Consider the following 13,291-nt stretch of genomic DNA (forward strand, 5'->3'; position numbering starts at 1 on the left):
TTTCAAATGTCCGCTAGTGATGTGGCACTACAATATTTGGCTGTCTTGGCTACTTTAATATTATTTTTGTTAAATTTTTGCATGTTTTAGCTGGCAACACGGCTCGACCATTAAAGGGTGGCCAGTATTTAAATGAGACTTAATTTTCTAATTATGAGTGGCTGTTTGTTTTGTGAGCAATAAAATAATTTAAAAATAATTTTTAACGATACGATAGCGATGGGCAGGGTGCTCCAATTGTATCGTTGTGCTTTGTAGTGAGCTATTTCGTGCGTCTTAGGTGTCAGTTTTGCCTTGCGAATTTACTCTCCTTGTAAGTGCGATAACGAAACCAAGGGGAAGTAGTAACTGTACCTCCAAGTGGTCCTGCCCGCAAGTAGCCCCTCGTGGGTGAAACTAAACAGTTACTGCGTTTCTTACTAGTGTTTTGTGCCTCTTTGCCATAGTCCCTTTTAAGGACTATGCGAAGAGGCACAAAACCTCTGATACCGACGACGAGGTGTCGTCGCAGGAAATGGAAGTTTCCCTGCATGATGAACGAATTATAATGGCAGAAGGAATCAGAGCTGATATAAAGGAGTATATGCTGAACAGTGGCAAGAGTCGGATAAACTCCAAAAGCCACGTGAGCTACGTGGTTGAACAAATTGATAAATTAATAGACTTATTTCGCCACAAAGAAGAAGTGGTACCGTTGCAAGCCGCAATGGAAAACATCAGCAAAAAGCTGGATCAAGTTTTGAATAAACAGACTTCTTTTCCGCAAAGTTACGCACAGGTTGCTGCACCTAAGAAGACAAGTAAACCTAAAGAGGTTATTTTGGTGGAACCGTCGAAAGAAGGAGACGATCCTGAATATACAAAAGAACAGTTAAAGAAGAAAGTGGATCCAAAGATGATAGGAGTCGGTATACAGGCAGTCCGTAAACTGCGTAAGGGAGGGATTGCCATTGAACTTAATAGTGTTGAAGACAAGAATAAACTTCGTAAAGAAATAGAAGAAAAGACGGGCCTTAGGACAAGGGAGCCCGCGAAGAAGCGACCAAGACTAATCATCTATGGGGTGGCTAAGGACACTCCGAAAGAAGAAATACTGGATTGTCTTTATGAACAGAATGAAGTTTTGAGCACAGGTATGACAATGGAGGAGTATGCCAAGGAGATTGAGTTAAAGTTCCAATTTGGAAGTAGAGAGAAAAGAACAGTAAATTGGGTGATTGAGGTCACTCCAAAAGTGAGACAGATGTTGTTGCCAAGGAAAAAGATCAATCTAGGTTGGTCACGCTGTGGCATTGAAGATTATATCAATGTGGCACAATGCTTCAAATGTTGCAAAATAGGACACATTGCCAAAAATTGTCCTGAGAAGGACATAGTATGTAGTCAATGTGGTAATAACCACAAGTATCGGGATTGTCCCAATAAACATAGAGTGGAATGTTGCAATTGTAAACGAGAGAAATTAAGAGAAGTGAGCCATAATGCCTTTGATAAGAAATGCCCTTTAGTGCAAAAGGTACGTCGACTCATAATTGCTAAGATCGATTATGGCAGTCAATAATAGAAATATAAAGATTAAAATGGTTCAAGTGAACGTGCAAAGATCGATAGCGGCTACATTGGCACTGACTAAAACGATGGAAAAACTTGATATAGCTTTGGTGCAGGAGCCCTATTGTTACAGGGGTGTACCAGGCTATTTAAGAACATCATATAGAACTCTATATAATGTAGATGAAGGAGTAAGACCAAGAACAATGGCTATAGTGAACAATAAGTCAATACCAGTATTATTCTATGGTAACTGGAGCAATGATAGCATGACTTGTTTCGAGATAGGGAGTGGTAGTGAAAGCATGGTATTAGTGAGTATATATTGCCCGATAACTGAGGACTTACGTCCCCTTCTCTCGAATTTAGATGAAGTGATTACAACTTTTGCACATAAGCAAGTAATAATAGGGGGTGACATTAATGCACATTCCCAACTATGGGGTGACACAAATAATGATGACAGAGCAGAATTATTTTTGGATTTTGTCAGTTCCAACCAGTTACACCTACTTAATGATCCAGAGTCACCTCAAACTTTCGATGCTCCAATAGGAAGAAGTTAGATAGATGTGACTGTATGCAATGGAAGAGCTTTAAGCAGAGTATCACAGTGGACAGTTGCACCGGTCAGTAATCTAAGTGACCATGGTTATATTTACATAGATATAGATCATTAAGACCGGATAGTGGAAGAAGATACAATGCAGTATGCAGTTAGACATGCCAATTGGACTCTCTTTCAAGAAAGACTGGAAGAGGTTATGCAGAGCACAAGCCTAGATATCATAATGACAAAGGAAAGGGCGGAAATGATAATTACAGAATTTAACAATAAAGTGGTTCAGATATGTGAGGAAACCATCCCTAAAAAGAAGAAGGGAAGGAAGAAGGTCCCGTGGTGGACCAGTGAATTGGGAGAGTGGTGGAAAACAAATAACCGGCTGAGACGCCGATATCAAAGAAATAGGAGAGAAGAAATACGACAGAAAAGTAAGAATGAATATTTGGAACATAGTAGGAAGTATAAGGCAAAGATTAAAGAAGCGAAGATCAAATCCTGGCAAGATTTCTGTACCCAAAGCTCGAATAAGCCTTGGGGCTACATTTATAAAGCTTGTATCAATAAAATTAGACAGCCACAATACTTAACAACGATAAAGGATGGAACTACTTATACAGAGGGAATTGAGGGCACAATTATGACACTAATGAATGGGTTTTTCCCTGAGGATAACCCAGACGAGGATACAGAGGAACAGAAGAGAATGCGAGAAGAAGTACAGAGTCAGTATCTGGGACAGCTAGACCCAGAGTTTACGAGAGAAGAGGTGAATAACGCTATCCACCAGATTAAGCCGGGGAAAGCACCAGGCAAAGATAAAATAGTGGCTGAAATACTATACAAAATCTGGGAAACTGGCCCTGGGTTTATCCAGGACTTATATAACTTGTGTTTAAAGTTCGGAACCTTCCCAAAGGTATGGAAAGTCGCAAAACTTGTGATTATACCTAAGGGCGATAAGGTAGATAAGAGCTTAAGGAAAAGTTACCGTCCAATAAGCCAGCTGCCAGCAATGGGCAAAGTATTGGATTTTATGGTTAGTCAACGAATATTGCAATATCTGGAACAGAGAGAGTTTATGAGCCCAAAACAGTTTGGGTTTTTACCGGATAAAAGTACAGACAATGTAATTCACAAGATTGTTGAGACCATAACAACTAAGCTAAATAATAAGAAGTATTGTTGCGCAATAAGTTTAGATATACAAGGGGCATTCGACCATACATGGTGGCCCCTTGTTTTAAGTACGCTAAGAAGAGCAAGATGTCCGAGTAATATCTATGAAATTGTGAAGGACTATTTTAAGGATAGGAAAGTGGAATATCAAGCAGGTGAATCATGCATTGAATACAATTTAAGTCGAGGGTGTCCACAGGGATCTAATTCCGGACCCCTCTTCTGGAACATTGCATATGACAGCTACCTAAAAACTGACAAGGGTAACAATATAGCTGAGTTTGCATACGTGGACGATACAATAGTCCTTTTTGGAGCGAATTCGAGAAGGGACATTGAGAACCAAGGAAAGATACTATTGAACCTGATCTCAAGTAGGGGAAGGGAGCTTAAACTCCACTATAACCCCAGAAAGACAGTAGCGATTGTTTTCTCAAAGGGATCTACCCCAGATCTTTATAAGCGCACACCTACCCTAAAGATGGAAGGCGAAAGCATCAAGGTGGAAAAGCAGATGAAGTATCTGGGGGTGATATTAGATCACCGTCTGACATGGCTACCACATGTTAAAGCTATGAGGAATGTAACAACAAACTTATTTAATGCATTGGCAAGGGTTGCTAAGGCTCATTGGGGCCTAAGCACAAAAGCTTTAGCCACAATATATGAAGGGGCATTTATCCCCAAGATAACGTATGCTGCTGGGGTGTGGTATGCGGCAGCACAGAAGGTTGTAATTAAGAAACAAGTACGGAGTGCGCAAAGGATGGCTCTGTTGAGGTTGACAAGAAGCTTTAGAACGGTGTCAACAGATGCGTTACTAGTAATTGCTGGAACGCCACCCATAGACCTGGTGTTAAAGGAGAAGGCAAATTGTTATAGGTGGAGAAGAGGATTACCTCTGATACTAGATGACCAGATGGAAAGTATGGAATACGAGACAAAACCAAAGGCTACAATGCTACCCAAGTTATATCATAGAATGGCCATAATGACAGCAGCAGAAGGGGAAAGTAGTGAAATAAACATTTATACGGACGGGTCGAAGGTTGAAGACCGAGTAGGAGCTTCCTTCTTGGTCGAAAAAGAGGATAAAATTATACATTACGAGCAGTTCCGGTTGGATAACCGCTGCTCGGTTTACCAGGCGGAATTATTGGCTTTGTTACAAGCAGTAAAATGGTGTGCCAGTAGTCAAAACTTAAGCTCTATAATAATAAATACAGATAGCAGGGCGGCCCTGCAAACATTGCAACAATTTACAGATACAAACCAAATGGCTCTAGAGATGAAGACCCTAATAAGGGTAAATCATTTACAGATTAAGTTCAGATGGGTTAAGGCCCATAGTGGCATTAGAGGAAATGAAAGAGCAGACGAGTTAGCTAAGGAAGCTACACAGCTAGAAGAGATTACGTACAGTAAAATCCCAATATCATATGTAAAAAGGAGATTAAGACAAAGTACAGTAGAAATATGGCAAGAAGAATGGAGTAATGGGAGGAATGGTAGACATACTTTTTGGTTGCTTCCCAGTGTTGAAGAACGGACTAGAGAACTTAGATGGCTAACACCAAACTTCTATTTAACTCAGCTTCTGACGAATCACTGCAATACGAAAGATTATCTCAAAAGAATCAATAAAGTGCAGGATACCTTATGTGTGTGCGGAAACGGGATGCATAGTCTGGAGCATCTTCTGGAAGAGTGCAGTAAGTACGAACAGGAACGTCTGCAATTTCAGCTGCAAGCGAAAGACGTCATTCATACAAGTGAGATAGACCTTTATATGTGCCTCAGACACAGGGACTTAGTGCGGGAATTGCAGAACTTCACGCGGAGAATATTGTCGTGAAAGGGATACGAGTTGTATCCTGGTATTGTAATCAAGTGTACTAGGTTTAAGGCAAGAGCCTTTTGTATATATTTGTTATTTTATTTTATTTATTGTTATAATTGTACAAGATATACAAGATAAATTGAATAAAGAAAAGTCTCCCTTGTTATACAGATAGTGGGACAAGGGTGATGCTGATCCCCATTGGGAAAATGATGATTACCAAAATGAAAAAAAAAAAAAAAAATGATACGATAGCGACGATTATTATTTTAAAAAAAATTGTTAGGCTTAACATCGATGAAAATTCAATGCGAAGTTGGTTAATAGCGATATACTAATTACATGGGATATACTAATATTCTATACTAATAACGTATTTTTTTCATTTTTTTCGGTTATCCGATTTTTCAGTTATCCAACCAACCTGAGTCCCCAATTGAGTCAGATAATCGATGCTCTACTGTAAAATTATATCATCAAATAATATGATAAAATAGTTTAAAACTGTCAAATATATCATTATATGTTATTCAAAGTATTAGATAGAATATTTTACAAATAGTTATTAAACTGAAATGACAATGTGTTTTACATTTTGTTAAAAAATATGACATATTCCAACAAATATGCTGTTTAAAAATCTGAATGTATTCTGATAACTAAAATAATAAATTTTAAAAAATGTTTAATAATAAATTCAGTTTAAAACTAATACAATAGTGTCCATAGAATTTGACAAGTGCAAGATCATAAAAGTGGTCTAACATTTTCTAAACAAGTTTCCAAGTTTCTAAGCTTTAAGTAATTAGATTTTTTTTGTTATTGCTATATTTTTGTGCATGTAACCAAAGATTGCTGATAAAAATAAAATATTTGCATAATGCACTCCAACGTATATCCTATACCTATGGAAATAACCATTGCTCCACAGGTGAAAGTTCATAATTGCAATTTAAAATCAGCATAAAACCTGCATTCCTTTGAAACTGTCTTTTAAACATAGATAATCCATTTGTTATATGCATGAACATACAATAAATACGTACAAACTGATAGATAAAAATTACTTACCACTCTAAGTTCTATCCATAAGTTATGGTCATAAGATAATGTACCGTCTAGATCACTTGTTAACTGAGTAGGATCAATGTATTTGGAGAGGATTTCCATTGATATCATACAAGTCTAAAATAAAATACAACTAAATTAATTTGATTATTTAATTTTATCTTTTTATAGTTTTAAAAACTTCCAAATACAATAAAACAATTTTGTCTTTTCACTACAATACAAGAAAAAAAAAATTAATGGAGAATGAATAAGATGTTTGTACATTAAGTTGTTGTTGTTATTTCTTATGCTTAATATAATAAATAATTATTAAAAAATTTATTAAAAAAATGAAGAAAACAGATAGAAAAAATAGATCATCATTACTAGAATAATCTAGTTTTCTATTTGAATCAATTTCTAAATTTTCTAATTTTTTAAAATTTTATTTCCTCCATCTTCTACTGTAAATTTAAAATATTGACAATATATAAATAATAACAATAGATTAAATCTTTTGAAGTACAAATCAAGTTATTTAGTAAAAGTTAATTTCATTTTCTATAAAGTTATAACAAGTGTACAAAAACAGTTATTTAAAAATTTTGCTACAAAATAAAAACTAAATTGTCATTTATAATCTTTTTGATTAATTAAAACAAATAAAAACACTTAATTGTATTATACCATAAATCAAATAGCCTAACATATATAAGACAATATTAACTGAATTAAAATAAGAAAAATTCTATTCCTATGATGAATGTGATGATCTCAAACAATCTTAAAATTAAATCCAACATATATTATATTGTAACAGCAATGGGGGGGCGTGTCAGGACGTCAAAGCTGCGAGTGACTTTTTTTGTGAACTTTACAAATAGGATAGTGAAGTGACAAACAATAGTCTGTTTGATTAATTTATTACTAAATAAGTGCAAACTAATATTATATTACTTCAAGTTAAAGGAGGAAAGTAATATTTCAAAAAATAACATTATGCAAAGATCTCCAGTTAAGCGAGGAAGACCGCCACTCATAAGATCGAGAACAGAGAACAAACAAGATTATTTAGGTTCTTCAAGCTCAAAACTCATTACAGACTATGGAATACAGTTAAATAGTGATTTGCAAGAAGAAATAAGAGAGTCTAACCAGCAAAATTTATTGAGTTCAACAGGTGAGTCATCTAATATTAATTCAAATTTTGTTACAAATCTGGCAAGTCATTTTGACACTTCTACTGCACTCTTATGGTCTAAAATATCTAATTTAATAAATGACTCTAATGATAAACTACTAGAACAAATGGTCTATATAAAAGAAGATATAGAAAATATACGTCATGACATACGTGAGTCCAAGGAAAAACAGCTATACATGGAGAAGGAAATTAAAAATTTACAACAACAATTAGAACAACAAAAAAGTGAAAATGAACTAATGCAATTCAAAATAGATTCTTTAAATAATGATTATAATATTAAAAAAGTAATAGTATACAATTATCCTGTTGAAAAATCTATATCTACATCAGAAATATATAAGTTTATGACAAATGTACTTAATATTAATGACATATCCCAATCTGATATAATAGAAACAAACTTAATAACAAAGAAACCTAACATAGTAGTAAGAATAATATTTAATAATAAGCAAATCCATGATAAATTCTTCTATACTTTTATTCAAAAGAAACAACTAAGAAATACATCAAATGAATGGAAAGACATGCAAATGGCACCAGAATTAACCAAAAACTCAAGATTAAGAAGGAAAAAGTTACTCCCAATTTTTTATGAATGGTGAAAACAAAAAGATCAAGTTAAACTTCGTAACGATATATTAATGATAAATCAAGAAAAAATAACATATAGTTTAAAATTGTGTAAATTGGTTTATGTAAACAATTTTCATCCTTATAGTGACCAAATAGATATGAACAGCTGATACCATGACAAACAAAAACATAATCATTTTAACAGAAATATAAAAAATAATCAAATGGTTTCCATTGTAAACTGGAATGGTCAAGGAATAAAAAATAAAATGTCATCAATAGTTAAAATTTGCATTAAATACGAACCGGATATTTTAGCAATTACAGAAACTTGGATTACTTCAAATTTATATTATAACAAAAAATTTTTCAACGATTATATAGTAGAAGCGATACAAGCACAGAAACCGATTGGTCCAGGTCGTCCTAGCGGAGAAATATGCATCCTTATAAAAAAGAACTTTGGGAAAATAATTGATATAAAAAAATTCAATAATTATATGATAATTCTTATCTCACCACTGAAGACTATCTTAGATGACAATCTGGTCGTGATAGCACCAATAAAAATCTCACTCCAAAGGAAAATAAACCAAATAAATTTGTTTTTCAAGTCCAAATATTTAGCAATTAATCCAAGCAAAATTAAAATAATTATCTTTAGGAATAACAGTAAAATATCTATCAATGAAACAAAAATTTATCTTGAAAAAATTTTGCTACAAACAGTGAATGAAATAAATTACCTAGGAGTTAATTTCGATTGGAATCTAACATTTAAATCGTATATATCTAAACTTAAAAATAAAGTTAAACAAGCAATAGATAACCTTCTATTTTTATGCAGCAAATTAAAAACTTCAGATTTAAGAATACATATGAAACTTTACAGCTCGATTGTTAATCCAATGTTATTTTACGCCAGTCCTATTTAGTGCTTAGACTATTTCTACCAACTCGAACAATTTCACATTTATTATCTACGCAGACTATTTCACATAGAAAGAACAATACCGGGATATGCACTACGGCATGAAACTAATCAAATATGGTTATTCCCGTTTATATTAAAGCAAATTATCAAATTCTTTTACAAACTTAATTTCAAAGGTGATAATAATTTAACTATTTTATATCATGAAAATATTAGACAGAGTAAACTACAAAAAATAAACAACTATGGTATAATAAGCTGCAAACTATCTTCAACTCCTTTGGAGTATCAGTTCTATTATTTAAAGATAAAATTCAAGATTGGAAAACAGGCTACTCATTGATGTTAGAATCAGCTATAGCTCAATCCATAAATAAAGATCAGAACTCCCTTTATAGCAGTAAATATCACTCGTGGTACTTGGATATATTTGAAATACCTTCAATGCAATCATATACATGACAATCGGTAAATATGAATATANCTCCTTTGGAGTATCAGTTCTATTATTTAAAGATAAAATTCAAGATTGGAAAACAGGCTACTCATTGATGTTAGAATCAGCTATAGCTCAATCCATAAATAAAGATCAGAACTCCCTTTATAGCAGTAAATATCACTCGTGGTACTTGGATATATTTGAAATACCTTCAATGCAATCATATACATGACAATCGGTAAATATGAATATAAAACGATTTATAATGCAACTTCGTCTAAACAAATATTCGCTGTATGTTAACAATACTTATATAAGTTTACTAACTAAATGTTTTTTATGTAATGTTGACGTTTTAACACCTTACCATTTGATATTAACATGTCCAAAGTTAAAGGAAATTTGTGAACATTATGATATAAATAGCACTTATAAATGCAACTCGCTTAATAGAATTGTTAAAAAATTTTAACAATATGAGTAAAAAACAATTATATAATATTTATAATTATTTTTGTAAAATAATAGAAACTTATAACAACAAAACAATGTAAATTAAAGAATATGTGGATATGTACGTGAGTAATAAAAGCAAATTAAACAATTAATGGAAAATATTGTTTTATTAAAGATAAATATGGATACATGAAACTACAACCCCCATGTAAAAGGGAAGTAATTCCCAATAGACAATAAACTTTTTTCTGATTCTGATATTGTAACAGCAATGAATAAATAATTAATATTTGAGGATTGTGATTGTTGCTGGATTAATAGCATTTTCTCAAAAATTCAAAATTATTTTCAGATATTACAATTATTTTCATTTTTTTAAATTCAAGCTATCTTTTGTGATTAATATTAATCAAAATTTTATTTTGATTTTTTAAACAGATACAATTTTTATTTTCTGGAGAAATTATTTTACTTACCTCAAATTTATATTTGGCACTACCTAAGCTAGTTCGGTGTTTTTGCCAAAAATTCTCAGGCTTGATAATATATGCAGTATGAATTTTAGCTGGAAAATTTTCCTGTGTAATATAAATAATAGATTATCAATTTTCAATTAACTATAATTAAAAACAAAACAGAGACATAATGAAAACTTTTATATTTAACAGAAATCTCATATTTTATTAAATTATATATAGAAGAAAATTACACAATAAATATACTTTAATCAAATGACTAAGGAGATGTACTCTATCTCCTTTCACTTTACATAAGTTAATTTTGTAAAGTGATGAAAACAATTTATAAAGAATTTTTATTTAATTACTCTAAACATTTATTACTAAGAGAAAAATAAATAATTATAAGCAAATACAAACCGTTTCTTGATCATGAAAAAAAAATATTACTTTATTTAACTACATAAAATACAGTTTTCTTAATGTACTGTACATTAATACATATAGGAATAAGCATCAAAAACATCACACACAGCCAATAAGAATAAAGAAAGATGGATGGATGAATGACAGTGGGAGTTTATAAGTCTATAATTTTTCCAAATTGCATTCCAATCAAAGTTTCATCTATGACACATTATATTTTGCCAATAATACAAGTCTAGCATCATAATGGCAGCAATTCCAATTTGCTGGAGTATTTCTCTTCTATTTAATTGAAGATTTAACCCTTGACCAATAGTGTGCAGTGGATTTCAATTTAGCCTTATAAAAATCTTTAAAAAATGTTTGCAAACAATTTGAAATTGCTAGCTTCCTAAATCAGCAGGTCATATGATATTGTAAAGTGTTTTTTCAATTAGACTGAAACATTTTGAGGAAAAAATATCTGTGATAGAATTCATTCCATACCACAGGAAGAAGTTAATAAGTTTTCAGCTAGCATCAATGCATTGTAACTAAAAATAACTCACTGTCCTGTTGCTCATTCAAAACTTATTATACATCACTGCATTGGCCCAGTGATGCAAATAAGAGACACCTTCAGAGCTGGAGTGAACTTCAGAGTTGTTGAAAAAACACTAAACTCTTAAGTAAGATCTTTGGCCATCATTCATTTAAGACAGCAGAGGCAATGGAGATTTATGACTACTCGAATTTTACAGAATTTACAGAATTTTGAATGAAAACATTAATATGAGGGCGCTGGGCCTATATAACAAAGAATGACACAAATAGCCAAATTATTTGGTATTAAATAATCTGAACACTTGAATTAATTAGCAGTTTAAAATTTGAACTCTAGGCATTCCAGAGATGGGACAACACTGCAATATTGAACCTGAAGCAGAACTCGATAATGTGTCGAAAATGTTGGTTTTTGCATCTAAATATCATACCTTACTGGATAAAAAGATTCTGAAAGGGTTATTTCCTAATAACATATAGGGTGGGCCAAAAGTCACTTTACCGTTTAAAAATTAAATAAATTTTTTGCTATTATTATGTTTTATTTTTTTTCAGATTTTTAAAATACAGAATTTGGAAATAAATTACGGGTAAATTAATGCCAGAACAACGTGCAGCTGTTAAGGCAAATTTTTGGAGAAACAATAATTTCCAGAAATGTGGAGTTTTGTTGGCCATCACATTCCCCTGATCTGACAGCCCCAGATTTCTTTTTATGGGAATATTTGAAACAGCAAGTGTTTATTAATAAGCCCCGAACTCTTGCTGAGCTGAGCATCAGGAAATTCGAATGATAAACAGAATCACTTTGCAAGCAGTTATGGAGAGTACCATAGAAAGAGCTCATCTTTGTGAAGTGGAAAATGGGGGGGGATCATTTAAAGTTGTTTAAGCAAAAAAAAAAAAAAAATATCCAAGATGTGTACATTATAATGTTAAAAGGAAACTTATAAAATAATTAAAAGTAAAAAAGTTATTTCATTTTTAAACGGTAAAGTGACTTTTGGCCCACCCTGGACTTGATAACAATGCATAAACAATATTTCACCGTGTTCCATTAGGTCAAAATTTTTATGCTTTAGTCTACTGAAAAATATCAAAGTGAAGAAAATGTCACCTCAAAAAAAATTCCCCAAATTTTTGTCAGTCAACAAAAAATCCCCAATCGAAAATCTGAAAACATTAAATGGCACTGCATGAAAACTGCCTTTGGTTCTCAATGCCACTTCCTGTTTTCCTATCTGAACTTGCCATGTGACATCATGACATTGCCAGGTATGTGGTGCACGGGACTTATTATATGGGAGCTAGACATTTGGCTCTTTTTCCTGAAGCATGCTTTGTGATTCAATTTCACACTGAATATCAAAATAAGAGGACTATGATTTTTATTGCAAAGTGGCAATTTTGGCACTGTACAGCATGGCCTGTATATTTTTAAATTGATTTATTAAAAAAAATAAATAAATCAAAAATCTATTGTTTAATAAAATTTATATATATAAAATAAAAAAAAATACTTCAAGAAACAAAAGGAAAAAACAAGCTTTTAAATTTCATTGAGAAATAAGCAAGTTACAAGGCCATGAACTTGGTGGTGTGAATTTTTGTACTTATTGTTTATACTTGAGGAGGCAGAGTGAAGCTGACCAAATTTCCAAAAACACCACAAGGTGAGAAGAAATTCCATTTGCAGGTGTTGAAAGATGCCATTTCCTACTAATAAAAACAATTAACAGTATGCAGATCTTTTCATTCAAACTGAATACATTTATCACAGTTTGAAATTTGATATTTGCAATTTCATACCCCTTGTTGTCATATTATTATATTCATCATATATATATATATATACTATAACTCTCATCATGTTTTATTTAAAGTTATTTAAAGACCAAAAGAACATTTCTACAGTGTGGAAATCTATTTTTAACTTATTGTTCTAGTCTGGTTTTTGTTATTTTTCTTTTTGTCATATTTTTTGTGTTCAAATATCAGTATGCATCTTTGAAATTTCAAAGCAATCTTCTTCCTTTGAAACATCTTATATTCAGATTTCTAAACAGTGTT

At 32.2% G+C, this 13,291-nt stretch overlaps 1 protein-coding gene across 1 annotated transcript in view; it reads right to left on the reverse strand.

Moving 5' to 3' along the window:
* Window positions 1–13,291, reverse strand: part of LOC111623105 (triple functional domain protein-like) — a 304,942-nt gene that overhangs the window by 256,678 nt on the left and 34,973 nt on the right. Inside the window, exons 5-6 of the mRNA XM_023365589.1 lie at window positions 10,271–10,372; window positions 6,204–6,317 (exon numbers count right to left, since the gene is read on the reverse strand). Of these exons, the coding sequence (XP_023221357.1) occupies window positions 6,204–6,317; window positions 10,271–10,372 (216 nt within the window). The remainder of the gene's footprint in view (window positions 1–6,203; window positions 6,318–10,270; window positions 10,373–13,291) is intronic.

The sequence above is a fragment of the Centruroides sculpturatus genome, unplaced genomic scaffold (assembly GCF_000671375.1).
Source record: "Centruroides sculpturatus isolate CEXI.00-Female unplaced genomic scaffold, Cexi_2.0 scaffold144, whole genome shotgun sequence".
Taxonomy (NCBI): Eukaryota; Metazoa; Arthropoda; class Arachnida; order Scorpiones; family Buthidae; genus Centruroides; species Centruroides sculpturatus.